Source organism: Triticum urartu, chromosome 7 (genome assembly GCF_003073215.2).
Source record: "Triticum urartu cultivar G1812 chromosome 7, Tu2.1, whole genome shotgun sequence".
In the NCBI taxonomy this organism is placed as follows: Eukaryota; Viridiplantae; Streptophyta; class Magnoliopsida; order Poales; family Poaceae; genus Triticum; species Triticum urartu.
The window spans coordinates 160,581,235-160,599,308 of record NC_053028.1 but is presented as its reverse complement, the minus strand read 5'-3'; the positions used below and the strand labels follow the sequence as shown (position 1 = coordinate 160,599,308).

The window sequence follows — 18,074 nt, the reverse complement described above, 5'->3', positions numbered from 1 at the left end:
CACAATAGGTGCTATACTTGATTTGGTGTTGCACTGTTCATTTACCCTTGTCATGTATACTGTGTATAAGGATGAAACCATGTTGGATAAAACGGCAAGTATATACTTATTTAGGATCTTGGCATGCTACTGTCTAGGGGTGTATAACTATAAAAGGAACAAATCTGGTTACTACACTTGCTCTAGGGCTTTGTAATGATTCATGTCGATTACTCCTTGTCTATGTATGCGTTGTCCCCAACTGTAGACTTCCAGCGAGTGAGATTGATATGCCTTTGCTGTTTATAGATTGGACTGTTCAATTTCCATGGATCTAGACTGGATATTTTGTTCTAGATGTAGACAGGATATCTTGTTCTATTTTGTTAGGGCAACTTGTGTTCTTTTTTCGAGAACAACACTAGATAAATAGAACGTGGATAATTTTAGTAGACATTATGTTAGAAGCAAGTCTGTCCTTTAAAATGATATTTCTTTCTTTGATATATGCATGTAAACCACAACCCTATCCCACAATGCGATTTCTTTTAGATTTTAATCTTGATGAGTTGCTCCTCTCGATTGTGGGCCTTGCCCACTGACATAAAAGGTGTTGTTGCTGCCTCCAGGAATGGCCACCTTTCATCCCTCTTGGCATTTTCGACCACAATGGGTTGACCATAGTAATGCATGCAAACATTACACGCAGTGCGATGACAATGGTCCGCCACTTCCTCAGTTCTGGTGAGCTCCTGGTTTCCCCTCAATCTCCTCCTGTACCTGTGATGATACGGCTATCAATCCGTGACTGATTGCGTGGTTACGGTCGTCGAGCAAATGATACAGGGTTTCATTTTGTGTTCGTGTCGTCTCACCTGCCTAGTTATGATCCATTAGTGTGTGCTTGAGATATACATGTTTTCTTTGCTGCTGAGAGTACATTATGAATTATCTCTATGTTCAATAAAGTTATTAATTGTTTATTCTGATTGTTCACTTTACTTGACATCTGACTGTATTCGTGAATATGTGATCACTCGTTTGTAAGAGTAATCAGAGTGAGGTTTTTGCCGCTGCTTAGAAGCAGCTTTGTTTTATTCATATATGTCCTCTAGAGCCACGTACACATCTGTTAGCAACTTGTGTGGATGTTCTGGCCTATGAACTGCAGATATCTTGGCCTGTGAACATCTAAACTGTTGTTTTGTATGTCTTCATTAAATTCAGATCATACTCTGTATTTTGTTCTATGAAATGTTAAACTACCATTTACTTGGTTAGAGCAAATTGTGGATTTTTTTTATGAGCACAACACTAGATGAATAACGTTTGGATAATTTTAGAGCACATTTTGTTATTTATAGCCTGCTGCACAACAAGTCAAAAACTAGCATCTCATTTAAAATTACATTGCTTTCTTTGATATGTGCATGTGAAAAACAAGTATGTCCTTTAAAATGTCTTTTCTTTTTTTTGGTATATGCATGTAAACGACATCCCTATCACACAACGGGATTCTTTTAGATTTTAAATTTGATGAGTTGTTCTTCTCGATTGTAGGTCTATGCCTCCTTACATAAAGTGTGCTGCTTGTGCATTTAGGAAATTTGGCCGCCTTCGTCCATCTCAGCGAGTTCGACCACATTGGGTTGTCCATCGTAATGCATGCATACAACCTTGGCTTCCCTCGCAACACGATGACATTGGTTTGGCGGTGGGGAAGTGGCCACCTCATCCACAGTTCCGGTGAGTCCCTGTTCCCCTGCCTCACCCACTTTGCCCTGTGATGATTCTTCCATTGAGTGGCTGATTGTGGTGCTGGCCATCGTGCCAATGGTTTAGGGATTGATTCTGTGTATAATGTGTAAAATTGGCCCTGCGTTGGCTAGGCTCTTGTGCTACTTGTGTATGCCATTTGTTGGGGTTTGCTTCTGTCCAGGGTGTAGAATTTGATATGAAATGAACACATTTTTGTACTTCACTTGATGTAGGGTTTGGTATGGTTTGTATAATTTGAGTCATTGGCTATCAAATATAATCGCCATGCTCTGAAAGTCATTGTTTATAGGTTTGTATAAGAACAAAGTAGGTCCTATACATGGTTTTGGTATTGCATTGTTTATCTTACCTTGCCATACATACTGTATAAGAACAGAGCAAGTACTATACATGATTTTTGTTTCACCCTTTTTATGAAATACGTCATAGTGTTTGTGCTTTGCAAGATTCTATGGGTACTATGTTGTGCTGCCTATTCATGATTATTATGTGCAAGATTTCGTTCTGCCTCCATGAAAGATGCACACCTGTCTAACTTCGTTGTTGTTTCTGTTCTGGAACTTACAAATGAGATGATTTCATGTTCGTCAAATGCTTAAAATAAAATCAAAAGATGGTTGTCCATGATATTTGTTGCATGATGCATGTAATCTCTTTAAAGATTACCGTGTTGGTAGCAGTAGGCACAAGTCCATGTATGAGCAGTGCTTATTGAAATTGCTAGCATTCTTGCTCATATAGACTTTCCTCAGAAGTCTTTGGTGCAAACTTGTGGATTTTTTTTCTAAGCACAACACTAGGTAAACAACATGTGGATGATTTTACAGCACATTATGTTAATTATGGCATGCCGCACATCATGTTAAAAACAAGTATATACTTTGAAATATTATTTCTTTCTTTGATTTGTGCATGTAAAAGACAACCCCATCCCACAATGGGATTCTTTCAGATTTTAAATTTGATGAGTTATCTTGATTGTACGCATCCAGATTTTAAAGGGTGTTGTGGCTGCCTCCAGGAAATTTGGTCGCCTTCGTCCATCTCGGCGAGTTATGCCAGTGAATCGCTGCCTCTTCCTCTGTTCTAGTTAGTTGTTCTCTCTCTCTCTCTCTGTGTGTGTGTGTGTGTGTGTGTGTGTGATGGTCCGGCATCGAGCCGATGATTCTGTATTTGGATCTATGGTGGTGGTCTTGTGGCCACCATAATTTTTCTATTATGATCACCATTCATGTTGATGTAATATGTCCTATTATGTGCTTTGCAAGAATTTCTGGCAACTACATGAGTGTGCTTGATGCTTTGGCCAGATATTAACCATTAGAAAATGTATTGTGGGTCTTGTTCCAGTTGTTAAAATTAGAGATAGAAGAATGTAGCGAGAGCATAGTTACAACCTATACAGAGAAAAAATTAATGTTGCTTTGGCATGATAGATTGTCCTTATTCAGTGACCATTAATTAATCTTGTTTTCTCTGTGCCCAGGGGAAGTGCTTGACTTGATGGTGAGGATGGTGAAGAAATCGGTGATGGGAGGCAGATCGATGGAGCTTGTATGTAAATGGTTAGTCCTGAAGGTGGTTTCCTTTATATTTTCCAGTATCTGTGAGCTTATTGTTCTCGGATGATGCACATGATGGGTACTTGTCTTGCGTTTCATATAAAAGTGTTATCTAGTCTCTTTGAAACTTGGGCCACTGTGCATTTTGAATTTCATGCTTCCCTTGCAGAGCACGAATGAGTTGATAATGAGATATTTAGACTGTGGTGGCGAATGTTGTTATTGCCATAGTGGTACAAAGAATGTGAGCAAGCCGTTCGTTGTATGAGATGTTGGTCCCTCATTGTTTTTGTGATGATAGTCTTCCAGCTATGAGTTTTCTTACTGCTTACTGATTAGGATGAGATGTTGACAATTCTAGGTTGCTTGCTGGATGATGCATAGTGAGTTGTCTCTGGGTTGCTGGAGTCAGTATTATGCTCATGTCCATGTTAGAGTCATTAACCATGCTACTATGATTCTGTTTGGCACGATGGTGTGTATCAATCTCTAGCTAGACATACAATTGGTAACAGGTTTCGTATGGTGTGCCTTGGTCTAGCTTATCTCCTAATGCCGCAAATGTTTGACCTTCAATGGTAAGGGAAGTTGCGTATTTAGGTTGCTGTGATTCTGCAATGAGTGTTGTTGCAGCTGGTAGGCAATCTTTTGGTGACTATCAATCAATGTGGTGTATATGCATGAGGCTTAGGTTGTTGTTGATTTTGATGACATTGCATTTATCGATTATAGTCCCTATTTAACTGTACTTGTTTTTTATTGGTCGTGCTGATTTTTTCATGATTTTCATGACCTCCGTTCTGGTTAGTTGTTCTGTGTGTGTGTGTGTGTGATGGTCCGGCATCGAGCCGATGATTCTGTATTTGGATCTATGGTGGTGGTCTTGTGGCCACCATAATTTTTCTATTATGATCACCATTCATGTTGATGTAATATGTCCTATTATGTGCTTTGCAAGAATTTCTGGCAACTACATGAGTGTGCTTGAGTTATGATATGTATAACATTGTGCCTGCATATGGTAGTTGTGGTTAGTTAAGATAGGTGCCAATTATCTTTTCCTTAGGTTAGTTCTATTTTTCTCACCTGGTTTTGGATATTTATGATCCATCAATGTGTGCTTCAGCTTGTATAGACGTGCTTTCTTCGGTGTTGAGAGTACTTCATCAATGATCTTTATGTTCATTATAGCTCTTATCTGATTTTTCTTCTCCTGTTGGCTTGGTTTATGGTACTCTAGTCTTTTAAGTACCCTAGATTATAAAGTCAGTCTGTTTGCCAATTACATCAGATACAAGCTCATGTCATTTCGTTGCTTGAGGGATATTTCTTTTATACATGTAGGTTGATCCTGCTGCAGCCGGTGCGCTGTATGATGATGAATTCATTGTCTGTGCATTTGACCTGTTGTTTGGACTTACATACAGAAGGACTTGGTGGTGGTATCGAAAGCCTAGTAAATTTCCCAGTCTGACCGCAGCATATTTCTTCTGTTTGCCCTAGTCTCTGTAGGATTGTATAAGAACAAACTAGGTATTGTATTTGATCATGAATACATTACTACTATAGATTGTTGAATTTCCTAAAATATATGTTTGGATGCACTAGACACAGTTGCGCATTGCGTGGTTGTTGCTTAATTGCTAAGTCCATATGCCTGGGCATATTATTCTTTAGTTGGTTTTTATTGTTCATATGCTCGGGTTCTCTCATTCACCATTTCTTTGATTGGTCCTTGGACTTTCCAGAGACAAGTTGCTGGTTATTTTCTTGGGCTGTTATTATGTCAAACAAACTCTAGTTTATTGTTCACATAAGCAGATTGTTGGCACATGTTCTTTATTCCAATGTCTGATGTTTCAGGTAGTGATTATTGCTCCAACTCATTACTACTATTGCTACTATTTCGATATTTGGATACAATTATGATTGTGTTAATTCTTGATGTTTCAGGCTGTGATTATTGCTCCAAACGAACTGTTGTAATTGCCCAGTTATATAATCCGAGCCATTTCTTTTCGTTGCACCTAGGAGCAAAAGAAGCAAATCTAGTAGGAGCATCCAGACCTTGTATTCTTGGACTCGCCACTCGAGAAGAGAAGAGAATGCTGCAGGTGGGAGCAAGTTGGAAATATTTTGCTCCTCTCATTTGTTTTTTGTTTGTTGTGTTGATTTATTTAAGATATGCTTGCTTGCCATTATGATGTCGAGTTTAGTCATAGATGGACACCGTCCTGCTTATATTGTTCCGCTTGTTGATAAAATTGTTCCTGTGATGCCGCTCTTCTTCTCATAGATGATAAATGATATCATGTGGTTGTTTGCTTGGATATTTGCACATATCAACCTCTAACTCATTGTATCACACTTTTTGTATAAAAATGTTGCACCATCCAGCTAATAAGACTTTTTCTTCGTTGTCTGAAGATATTAACTATTAGCATTTCCTTGTATTGCAGTGAATCAACTTATTTTGCCACTATTGAGAACGGATGGAGCATTACAAGTTTATGCCTTAGCCGCCGTCCTGGTCCTTGGTGGTGCTGCTCATGGCCTCCTGCACTCATGTGCTTGGAGGCTCTGTTGTCCCCTCATGCCTTGCCACTGGCTTCCGTTATGTGTGATGTTCGGCATCGACTACATCTCCATAAGGCAAGTCCTATGTTTCTTGTGTCTAGCGTGCTTTGGACCTAGCCTTCGTGCTATGGCCGCTCCATGTGTCGGCCAGGCCATCGAGATGTGGTTTATTCTATGTTGGTGTTGGTCTCTCATGATTTTGGTGATGATAGTCTTCCAACTGTGATTTTTTTCCTACTGCTTAGTTGGGTAATTGTTTAGGATGAGATGCTGACAATTCTAGGCTGCTTGTTGGATGATGCCTAGCTGTCTTGGGTTGCTCCACATTTACCTGGCTAGATGTATCAATATTAAGCTCATGTTCATACTAGAGACTTTAACCATGCTACGTGATTGTGAATTGATATGATGTATGGTTTTATATTTGCTTTGGCATCATATACCATGTATCTATCTCTAGTCATATTGTTGATAACAGATTTAGTATGTGTGGCCTTGGTAGCTTTTCTCCTAATGTCACAAAGGTTTCACCCGTGTTGATGCTTTGGCCAGATATTAACCATTAGAAAATGTATTGTGGGTCTTGTTCCAGTTGTTAAAATTAGAGATAGAAGAATGTAGCGAGAGCATAGTTACAACCTATACAGAGAAAAAATTAATGTTGCTTTGGCATGATAGATTGTCCTTATTCAGTGACCATTAATTAATCTTGTTTTCTCTGTGCCCAGGGGAAGTGCTTGACTTGATGGTGAGGATGGTGAAGAAATCAGTGATGGGAGGCAGATCGATGGAGCTTGTATGTAAATGGTTAGTCCTGAAGGTGGTTTCCTTTATATTTTCCAGTATCTGTGAGCTTATCGTTCTAGGATGATGCACATGATGGGTACTTGTCTTGCGTTTCATATAAAAGTGTTATCTAGTCTCTTTGAAACTTGGGCCACTGTGCATTTTGGAATTTCATGCTTCCCTTGCAGAGCACGAATGAGTTGATAATGAGATATTTAGACTGTGGTGGCGAATGTTGTTATTGCCATAGTGGTACAAAGAATGTGAGAAAGCCGTTCGTTGTATGAGATGTTGGTCCCTCATTGTTTTTGTGATGATAGTCTTCCAGCTATGAGTTTTCCTACTGCTTACTGATTAGGATGAGATGTTGACAATTCTAGGTTGCTTGCTGGATGATGCATAGTGAGTTGTCTTTGGGTTGCTGGAGTCAGTATTATGCTCATGTCCATGTTAGAGTCATTAACCATGCTACTATGATTCTGTTTGGCACGATGGTGTGTATCAATCTCTAGCTAGACATACAATTGGTAACAGGTTTCGTATGGTGTGCCTTGGTCTAGCTTATCTCCTAATGCCGCAAATGTTTGACCTTCAATGGTAAGGGAAGTTGCGTATTTAGGTTGCTGTGATTCTGCAATGAGTGTTGTTGCAGCTGGTAGGCAATCTTTTGGTGACTATCAATCAATGTGGTGTATATGCATGAGGCTTAGGTTGTTGTTGTTGATTTTGATGACATTGCATTTATCGATTATAGTCCCTATTTAACTGTACTTGTTTTTTGTTGGTCGTGCTGATTTTTTCATGATTGTGGTCACTTGTTGATAAAATTGTCCCTGTGATACTGCTCTTATTCTCATAGATGATAAATTATATCATGCGGTGGTTTGCCTGGTTATGATATTTATATAGATCAGCCCTTGACTCACAGTTGTGCATATAGCAAAGTTGTATTTATTTCCCTGCTAGCAATGGTTGAGAGGGTTTACTTGAGAGTGAATTTGCAGTAGTTTTTCAACTAAAGTCTACATTTTGTTGAAGTTTTTTGTTTTTCGCCAACAAGTTCATATTAGACTGTTGTGCAATCTAATGTATTGTGTCAGCACGTATCTTTGTACTTGTGCTGTGATGTGGATGAGAGACTGGACTGACTCGGTGGTCCTTTGAATGTTACAGGAGAGCATATCTATGTGGAGAAAAGAAAAATCTCGATGTTACAGGACAACGCGAGAGGATGGACGGATGGACCTTGTAGCAGCGCTTGGTCGTAACTGAGCTCGTTTGGTGTGGTGTTGTTTGCTCCTCTTGAGGACCATTCAGTTTCTGTAAAAGCACAAGAGGCACGAGGACTCCAGGGAAAATAGTAATTGCATGTGCTGTTCAATCCAAGGTCAAGGGGCTCGATCCAGGAACTCTGCACTAGTAATGGCCTCTGATGTTTGCGGTCATCTGGCAAAGGGACTAACTAGTGTAGTTCAATCTTGTGCGATAATTTGTTGTCTGTCTCTATCATTATGTACATAGATGAATTCTAAAGCAAGAGTGATGAATTCTAAAGATGTTTGAAAGTTGCCACTGCAAATTAGTTGCATGTTTCCAAGAATCTCTATAAGGTCTATTTGCAATTTGGTCAATCAGGGAATGAGCCACATCTTCAATTGAATACGCATAGTGTGGCCACATCTTCAATTGAATACGCATAGTGTGTTGTGGCTGATGAACTTTTAAAATTCACCACAGGAATCAATCTAGCGTTGTGGCATTGCCGATCTGATGATTTCACCATTTGTTGCCAACGCATATGCAATACAATATAAGACATTTCTGAAATGTCTTATATTTAGGAACAGAGGGAGTAGATAGTTCCATGCAAATCTAATTGTAGTACTACCAACATGGCCCCTTCCGATGTAAAATCCTATACAATATAGGCAAAATTGTCTAGATTAATTGCATCAGGGGTTGTTGGTCAATATTTTTTATATTAAAAGAAATGTGCTGCTTGAGAAATTCGGTTGGTTTTCTTTTCGTTTGTATGATCTAGGGTGCGGTGGCTTGCCGGTTCTGGAGTTGAAATGAAATGAAAAAAAAAATTTGTAGAGTTGAATCATTATTTTTTGATGATAAAAAAAGATGTGTTCACTTATGATGTACTCATGCATGATCAGAAAAAGATTTATGGAGTAGTTGTACTGCAACAGTACAAAAAATCAATGGCTTGCATGCACCTTGTGCTACCATAATTGTGGTACACATGCACGTGGTCCAGCCTACCATAGCAACGATACACATGCATGTCGGGCTACCCTATCCTCCTTGCTTGCACACATGTCTGCTAGCGTTGGCTCATACTGCTTGTGGTGGTAGGATTTTTAGTCCCATACCGCTTGTGGTGGGAGGACAAGACCATCTTATAAGGGCAAGCCTCCCATTGCTTTGAAAATACATGCTACGAGCACACATAGACATAGACCATTGCACATAGTTAATAAGCGCGTGCGCTCGCGTGGACTCGGGACTAAGACAGACTGGTTGCGTGGACTAAGACAGACTGCACACATAGAATTGGTTGTGGCTTTAAAAAACTAAGGTAGAACATAAAGTGAACTTAAAGGTTGACTAAGATGAAGATCGGTGATTGGACTATATAGATGGTCCACAAATAATAGTTAATGATGTACGACGTGGATCAAATGATGGTCAACTTAAAGGTTGTGGCTTCATGAACTCACCCCATACTACGTGGGTTAGAAAAGGCTGATGACTTACATCAAAATATATTTTTTAAATAGACCATGTGAGGATGACTTCAGTGGGGATGGTCATCAATGTTCAAAAATGCAAGTTCAAGACGAGCATGACGATGGATTGTATGCTACTTGATTGGCCCAGAAAGTAATCCAAATTTTGAGTGGTTAGAAATACGGCCGGTACGAATGCGGATGGAACCTTTAGGTGAGCCCTAGGAGCCCCAATGAGGCCCACTGAGCCAGCTTTCATCTGTGTTTCACAAAGTACCTAATGACGATACAGTAAACATATGTGGATTATGGTGATAGGGGTGATCACCTCGGGTTATCACATGGACATGGGACACAAGCTTGAGTATTCTATAGTCTCACCTAAATAGCTTGGCGTAATCATGGTCATAGCTGTTTCCTGTGTGAAATTGTTATCCGCTCACAATTCCACACAACATACGAGCCGGAAGCATAAAGTGTAAAGCCTGGGGTGCCTGAATCTACACGGGACATGTAAACAATCTACTAATCGACCATCTCTACACTTCTCTAGCTTACGGAGTCGACAAAGTCTTGCATTCCTCCTAGAGAATGCCCTTATGTAGCAGCCTTGGCTGGTGGCTACCATCCTCCACGTGGACAACTGGCTCATACAGAAAGGGGGTTAATGCGCACATGTCATCCCGACAGGCGCCCCATTTAAAGTGGGGACATATCAATTCATCATCCATTGTTCTCGTTCGTTTGCTATCACGAACAAATACGCCCGTCTAAATGCGTGGCTGCTGCGGATACTCAAGTTCACTCACTTTTTCAAAAGAAACTTGCAAGTGCATTTGATAGATTAGATAATATTATGAATTACAAAAATGCTAACAAAATTTAAATTTTTTTTGAATACTAAAAATTGTTCATGCATTGTAAATAATTTTCATGATTTATAAAAAATATCAATAATTTGATAAATTCATAAATATTAAAAAAATCATCAATTCTAAAAATGTTCACAATTTTAAAACTTCTTCATGAAGTTTTAAAAATATCAAAAACTTACAAACTTAAATTTTTTAAAAATATTCATGAATTCTGAAAAGTATATGAGCGTAATATTCATGAAAATTGTAAAACAAAAATGGAAACAAAAAAAGAGGCAAAATGAAGAACAACATAAAAATGAAAAGAAGAAAAGGCGCAATAAAAGGACCCGATGACGCCAGAACACATGATTTGACCATGGAAAATCAAACTTTTTTATGGCAAGTTTAGTGACGCGAGGATGACAAGTTAGTTGGCAAGCATGACTACTCCGTCCTTGGTGTATTTTTTATCAAAAAATTGTCGTGCATGTGAACTTTTAAACTTGCCATCCTCACGCCACTAAAATTAACATCGAAAAAGTTTGATTTGCCATGGCCAAATCTCAAACTTCGGGATTTACCATTTCCCAAAAAAAAAAAACAGAGGAAAACAAGGTCAAGGAAACCGGTGGAAAATCATACCCACGTTATCCATCAAACCTTTCCGGCTTAGGCGAGGTACCATATTCGTTGTGTCTTGTACACCGAAAGGTCGGACCGTGTATGTTTTTCAAGCGAGCTGCTGAACAAAACTCACAGTCAGACTACAATTGCTGGATGAGAAAATAAAGATTTCTGTCAACCAACAAACTTGGCCTTATTATCTCTGAAATGAACAAGGATTCAATACAAGCAAAGGTACCTTGCGGAAGTCTCATGAGCATAGCAATCAAGCAAAAATTCCGTTTCAACAAACGAATAATGCACAAAGTCGGATTCCGATTTCAAATCAAATACACAAACGGAAGAGCGTAGTAGAGTTTGCCACCAAAGTCGAGCTGCCGAGTTTCAAACGGATCGGCATCAGAAGAGCTCCGTTTGGTAACCGGACGCGAGTATCTCTCAAATACAACTACGCCCTGCGCGTATGCGTCTCAAACCAATCGCCACCAATCTTCCAAATCGCCGGCGACGAATCGATCGACCCCCTCCCATCTAGAACTAGAAGCAGCAGAGCAGCCGCCGGCCGGCATGGAAGGGCTCAACGTCCACGAAGTCTTCCAGCACTACCGCTTGAACCCTACGGAGGTGGAGGCCGTCACTTACTACCTGCCACGCCTCATCGCCGGCGAGACGCACGGCGCCGAGAAGCTCATCCACGACGCCGACGTCTACGACTGCGAGCCCAAGGATCTCGCCGCCCGCTACACGCCGGTGCCGCAGGCGGAGAGCAGCGGCGACCGCTTCTTCTTCACCACGTGCAAGCGCAAGAAGGGAAGGACCACCCGTTGCGCGCGCAAAGCCGGCGGCGGGACCTGGACCGTCAACACGACCACGGTCGTCACGCACGCGGGAGTCGACGTCGGCGAGAGGAAGAACCTGTCCTTCAAGAAGAAGGGCAAGTCCACCGGCTGGGTCATGGAGGAGTACCGGCTCCTGCCGCCGCCAGAGGCCGTCGTCGCCGACGAGGAGAAGGTCTTCTGCAAGATTCACTTGTCCCAGCACGCTCCTGAGGAGGCCCGCCGTGAATCGGCCGCGTACAAGCGTCAAGGAAGAGCGGAGCCCATGCCACAACCGGCGCCGCAACCAGAGCACGTTGGAAAGAGGCCAGCGCCGGGCCCGGGTGCCGCCGCCGACCCTCATCCGCCGCAACCCATGAAGAAGATGCGAGTTGCCGTACCCGTCTCGGCACCTGCCGCATCGTCGTTCGCCGCTGCAGCACCGGTCTCCTTGCCGGCTGAGCCCATACCTGAAGCTGAGGACGACATGGCCTGGCACAGTGGCTCTCTTGCACAATGGAAGAACTTCTCGGGGAGGCACAAGTGGAGGAAACTCTCCCGGTCCAAGCAAGAAACAGCATCGAACAGAATTGTGAACCACAGGAGCCGCAAAAGCTTTTCGCTGATGCTGAAGAAGAAATCATGGGGACTTCCAGTCTTCACGCTCCATTTGAAGCAGAGTGTCAGACCGAAGAGGCGCTCGACATGGAGACGCTTTTTGCTATAATGGATGAAGCAGCAGCAGAGTAGGAGCGGCAGGCCGTCTCGACGAACAATAGCTCTTCCATGGTCCAAGACAAGCCGCCGCCGATCTTCTCCCATCCACCTGAAGCACAGTGGCAGGCTGACGAGGCACTCGAGAAGTACAATGCCGCAGCCGATCTTCAGGCTCCATCGCTTCAGGGACACGACCACTTGTTCAGCTCGCGGCCGAGCTTCTCCGATCCATTTGAAGCAGCGTGGCGGGCCGAAGAGGCGCTGGAGAAGGAGAACGCCGCGGCCAATCTTCAGGCTGGACCGCTTGGGGGACACAACGACTTCTTCTCGTCTTCAACTGTATGCTGAATCTGATGTTGAAATTCTTAGTGTATTCAAGTGTATATGAGGATTCTCAGTCGCCGGTACATTAATCCGTCCTTGTACGATTGCCACGGATTCTGAACCTCTGAGCAATTTGCTCCACTTGTTGATGTTGTTGCGCCTGTTATTGATGTTCTGAACCTTGTGTATGCTGCAACTCATATATATTTTGCACAGTTTCTCTCAGTTCCAAACTTTTTAGTCTGAACATGGAGCTTACCTCATGGTTTTAGTTTTAGGCATGTAGCACTATCTTGCGTCCATGTGATGTTGTGAGTTGGTTGCACTCACATTTGTTTCTGTATGAATCAACTCTGAAACAGTTTGATGAGGTTTGCTCCGTACTCTCATTTGAGCCAGCTTAAGCATGCGCAACTCTAGCAGTTTAAAACACGAGCCCTTCTAACTTATGACTTGAAAGAATGGTTCTTAGCCAACGTTATATTACCAGCAACAACTGGCCAACACATCCAAACCTTCGGTCCAAACGATTGCACCTGAATTAGAAGTTGAGGAACTCTCTTTCTGAATCTTATTTGGTTGAGAATTCTTAGTTTCAGACTTTCAGTTAGTCTGATCAGAATCCTCGACAAATGCAAGCTTTCGTAGTTCGTACTATGGAACAAGTGCAAGTGGCATGCTACTGAAGAAAGTACTATGGAACAAGTTGTTGTTCTTGCACCTGTTATCGAAGTTGTAACTCTGTCGCAGTAAAGGTATATGCCTCTCTTTTCCTCTCTCAAAAATAAAATTAAAAACTACACATCTGTTCTTTACGGTTCAATTTGAACGGCAAAAACGTCTTACATTTAGGAATAGAGATAGTAATGCTATGCTTATGTAACTCTTCACTGTTGGTGTCTTGTCTTCTTCGTTTCCCAATTGGCCCGACTCTTTGTTATAGTTACAATAGGTGTTGCTTTTCCGCTGTTTATTTTGTGACAAAATCCTTTTGTTTTGATCCGCATCTTCATCCTAATTTCATTTGGTCCTAAATGTAGGGTATTGCTTCCTGAAGCGACTCGCAGGAGATTATGAGCCTGGTTCATAAGCCACCGAACCTAGACTTTGAAATCTTTCTTATTTTTAGCATCACACCCCTGTCGCCCATCCTGTCCATATTGGCTATCGACCCCCTGCATCGCCTTCTCGACGACGCGCACGGGCGCCCTCGATCCACTGCCAGGGAGGGCTACGAGACTAAAAAGTTGCTGTTGTGAACCACATAACATTGAGGAACTCTCTCACGAACCTGAAATTTTTAGGACTTGTAATCACATTCCTTGTGGACGTTCATATTTTTTCAGAATTTTTTTAAAACATTTAAAATTGATTTTTTTTGAAGTTGAAGCATGTGGAGCACCCAAAGGATGGGAGCATCTGATATTTTTCCTGCGTGTGTTGTACCTTGATCTCGTGGGCCGGTTGAGTTAGATTGTCTTGTATAGAAAATTGTACAGGCTGTGTATATCGTAGAGATCAAGTAGCCAACCAAACTGTATCTCAACCACATGTCTTATAAGCACGTATGCATCACTGCTTGTTAGCATATGCTTCAACTAATTTACATGCCGAGATCCCGCTGCGGCCCGGCCACATCAGCAATTGGCCAGTCGAGGAGCAGAAGCAAGCGGCTCCACCACGTTCGATGCCCAGGACCGGACCATAACTTATCCGGTTTTAAAAGTTGAGGGACTAAATTTTGCTGATTCTGAAGTTGAGAGGCGGTTTCTATACTTTTGAAAGAGTTGAAGGACAGAAATTATACTTTTCCCTAAAATAAACCAGCCCAGCTGGAAGAATGGCCGTCCAGGTCACCGATGCCCTGGCTGTGGTGCCCTCAAAACAGTCAGGACCTCTGGAAATTTGGGTAGAAGCAAGTATTTTGCCAGGAGATCCCGGAACAGCTGCCCACCCTCAAATGCATGGTGCGAGCCGAAACGAGTCTTCACACCAGGATCAATGACCATGCACTCAGAGCGGTGGCGTGCTGGAGGATATACCACGCAAGCTCCAACTGGCCCCGGAGATCAGCAAATCCTGACATGTATACCCTCTTGAGATGGCTGAGTTTGCGCTCTGAAGTCTTCGTGGCAGCACCACCACCATTGTATCGCAGGCTAGAATTAAACATCTGCAAGGGCCAAAAATATTCCCATCATTCTGGTGTAAAGCTCTTCAATGTCCAATCACTTTCATAACCATAATAGATGCCGTCTTGGGGGGGGGGGGGGGGGGGGGGGGGGGGGGGTCTATAGATTAAGAGCTTCATACAAATGGTATGCCCAGAGGATAAAGGAGAAAGCAAAAACAACAAAAAGCACGTACAAGCAAACTTAAGACTGTAACTCACATGCAAATTGAACACTTCAAGAGAGGGAGTTAGTTCCAATAGAGAAGCCAAACGAAGAATCCCACTTGAACAACCTGGATCTCCGTCCACCAAAACCTCTATACTGAGATGCCTCAGATTAATAAAATCACACCGACTGTCTGTCATGAACTGTCGTGCCTGGAAATAAATATAAATATTAATGAGCACCAGGTTCTAAAGTTGCAAGAAGCTGGTGCAGTAACAGAGAAGCAGACATAGCTATTGTCTTAGTTATAATTACTCAGAAAGTGCTCAAAATGAAACCAACCTCATTTTGGATATGAATTCTAAGGGAGATTTCCTCCACATTAGACATAGCCCGAACAAGATGACTAAAAGTGTAGTCTAGATTGTCAGAATCTGATAATACTTCAATTTTTGCCTTTGTCAGCTTGTGGAATTTGCCAAGCACAATCGGCACATCCTGCTCTGAATAATTGAATACTGTGAGATTTGGTGCATGCAGTTCCATGCTTTGTAGGCTGCAATTCTGAATACAAGCATACTGCAGGTGGTCTAGTGGCTCAGACATGGTGAAGGAAGGCATGAAACAGTCTGTTAGACTTAACCACTCAAGGACAGCACAGTGTGGGAGCATGCAATGGAGGCCCTTCGATACATAAACCCTATGCAATTTGAGTGATCGAAGGTTTGCAAAGCCACAGAAATTCAGAGCTGGCCTTAGGCACACTAAGACAAGTCGGAGAGACAGCACACATGAGCTGTTTCGATCATCAAAAAGATGCAGAGGGAAGTTGTAGACATCGTCCGGGCATTTGGGTGGAGGGCGTAGATCAAGAACAACGTTCTTTGCCTTCGATAGAACAGCAAAACTGAGCCATCCATCAAGATCATCACCGTGTTCTTCAGAGAGTCCATAATTCACCTTAAACTTGTTCACAGCAGTACAGTAGTGATCCTTCAGGATATCATTGACACTAGTAACAAATTCTTGGTCCTCCTTGTCCTTGCCATCAAACAATTTTTCAACACTGAAGATTAGATCTGGGTGGTACCTCCAGACATGTCTCCACCCACTCGACAGTGTGCTTATCTGCACCACCTCCTTTAGAGGCAAGCGCGATAGTATCTTTTGTATCACATCCTGAAGAATATAGTATAGATGAGAAAATAGTGCTTTGAATAATAGAATGCTCAGCGAATGAAAATCGTGCGAGAACAGAATCGGCATCATTCTTTTACCCCTAAAATATACATGTTCTACAAAAAAAAAATCTGATAGAAATTGCCTAGGTGCAGTTTTCCTAAACTACTTGTTCTTAAAACCACACATTAAATGAAGTCTAAAGTTAATGATATTTGGATGAAAAACGATCATCATCCGTACTACCATTGAGTTTCTTCAAAAAAAATTGACGCATGAGTTTCTTAAATTTTGGGTATGTCATTCCATTTTACCGTGCGGATCATATCAATCTGTTGGTTTTCATCTATTCAAGGGCCACGAGATTTTGGAGGTCAAATCAATGCCTTGCAGGTGACTGCCGTTTACTGATCCAAGGGCACCTTCATAAAAACAATTTTGCATATTTAATTCTTGCTTCAGCATGCGCGCTATGGGCCTTTTAAGTTTCATAATGTTAATTTTGAGAGTATTCTTGAGCATATCCAGGGTGCTGGCGTGTGCGATCGTTAAAAACTTTCACAAGAATAGGAAAGAAAATCGAAGAGTCTCTGTAACTTAACAGCGAATAATACTAAGGATTCCTGCCTTTTCCTTAGCAATGTCATTTGTTGACCTAGTGTATGTACCACAGGAAAAGCCATACCTCGGGGAGATTGTCCAGACGCGTCTTGGGCCTGCTGTTGTGGCGTCGGAGCTTGAATCTACGTGCTTCTTGGGGGCTCATCTCCATAACCCATCTCTTGCCCATTTGATTTTCAGATCACTGACCAGTGACCGCTGTGATGTTCCCCAATCTGCAACAGGGTAGCTTATACAGGATAGATGTGTAGCTTATACAAGGAGGGAAAACCTAAAACTCCCAGGGAAGGATGAGTTTAATTAAAGCAGGACTCAAGGAGTGCACTTTATCTCTCCCTCGAACCGATTACACCGCAGCTGGCTGCCTATATAGTACGTTCCAGATTCCTCTCCGATTCGGAGAAGGAAGCGCAGATCTACTATTACGGAACGACGCCGGAATAGGTCAAACTAGAGGACACTGGAGGGAAGGGGGGAGAATAGCACAGGAGGTCAAACTAGAGAGATGGCCGGGCGCGACGGACGGAACGTCCACCAGCAAGCGGGAACAGACCTGGATGCGGCAGGCGGAACGGTGGCTCGCGCGCCGGGCGGTTGAGCGGTGGACGGCAAGATGCAGCGGCGCGCGGCGGCGGCGGGGTAATTTCTTTCTCTTTTTTTTTTCAAAACATGGGGCGGGGTCATTTCTCTTTTTTCTGAGGAGCAGCACAGGGAAAATAGGCAAATTTCGCCAAGGAAAAATGACAGGTGGGTCCAAATCGCGAAAAAAGAAGAAAACTTAAAAACAGGCAATAAATCCACTTGTTCATGCAAGCTACTAGAGTTGATGTTGTTGCGCGTGTTATCGATGTTCTGAACCTTGTGTTCTCTGTTTAGGCGGTGCATCGAGGGTGTTTAGGCGGTATGTGGGCCCTGTTTTGGGTATGGTCGGTTCTTTTTTTTTTGAAACGAGGCAAAAGATTTGCCATTTTCATTGATTAAGAAGAAGAGGGCTTGACTTGTGGCGTGCGGGGCCTCTTTTATCCTAGGTGTCGCTGGTTCCTTCTGCTCTGGCGTTTCTCTGGCGTCGCTTCCGTGTTCCGATGTGCGTGGGGAGATTTGCCGGCAGTGGCGCGCTCCTTCGTTTGGTGTGCTCCTTCTCTCGGTCAGTCGGCGGCATGGTGGGTGCTTCTCTCGC

At 42.5% G+C, this 18,074-nt stretch overlaps 2 protein-coding genes across 3 annotated transcripts; one reads left to right on the top strand and one right to left on the bottom strand.

The window, feature by feature from the left end:
• Positions 1-11,409: 11,409 nt before the first annotated feature.
• Positions 11,410-12,851, top strand: LOC125525478 (NAC domain-containing protein 20-like). The gene has a single exon (XM_048690475.1). The coding sequence runs from the start codon at positions 11,470-11,472 to the stop codon at positions 12,442-12,444; it is 975 nt and encodes a 324-aa protein (XP_048546432.1). The 5' UTR covers positions 11,410-11,469; the 3' UTR covers positions 12,445-12,851.
• Positions 12,852-14,296: 1,445 nt separating this feature from the next.
• On the bottom strand, positions 14,297-17,597 carry LOC125521181 (F-box/LRR-repeat protein At3g03360-like). Of its 2 annotated transcripts, XM_048686233.1 has the most exons (5): positions 17,451-17,597; positions 16,962-17,112; positions 15,440-16,276; positions 15,151-15,309; positions 14,297-14,931 (listed from the first exon to the last, which is right to left on the bottom strand). In XM_048686233.1, exons 2-5 carry the CDS (start codon positions 17,064-17,066, stop codon positions 14,746-14,748), a joined length of 1,287 nt encoding a protein of 428 aa, XP_048542190.1. In that variant the 5' UTR covers positions 17,067-17,112; positions 17,451-17,597; the 3' UTR covers positions 14,297-14,745. The 2 variants fall into 2 exon arrangements, with proteins under 2 accessions (XP_048542190.1, XP_048542189.1); XM_048686232.1 differs by having other exon boundaries at positions 16,962-17,597.
• Positions 17,598-18,074: the final 477 nt, after the last annotated feature.

What these genes read in the sequence shown, in the direction of transcription:
- LOC125525478 (XM_048690475.1), top strand. Translation starts at nt 11,470, where the DNA reads ATGGAAGGGCTCAACGTCCACGAAGTCTTCCAGCACTACCGCTTGAAC.
- LOC125521181 (XM_048686232.1), bottom strand. Translation starts at nt 17,066, where the DNA reads ATGGGCAAGAGATGGGTTATGGAGATGAGCCCCCAAGAAGCACGTAGA. An exon ending in GAATTCATATCCAAAATGAG is followed by an intron (nt 15,310 to 15,439) that starts GTTGGTTTCATT and finishes ATTTATTTCCAG; the next exon opens with GCACGACAGTTCATGACAGA. An exon ending in TTGAAGTGTTCAATTTGCAT is followed by an intron (nt 14,932 to 15,150) that starts GTGAGTTACAGT and finishes TGGCCCTTGCAG; the next exon opens with ATGTTTAATTCTAGCCTGCG.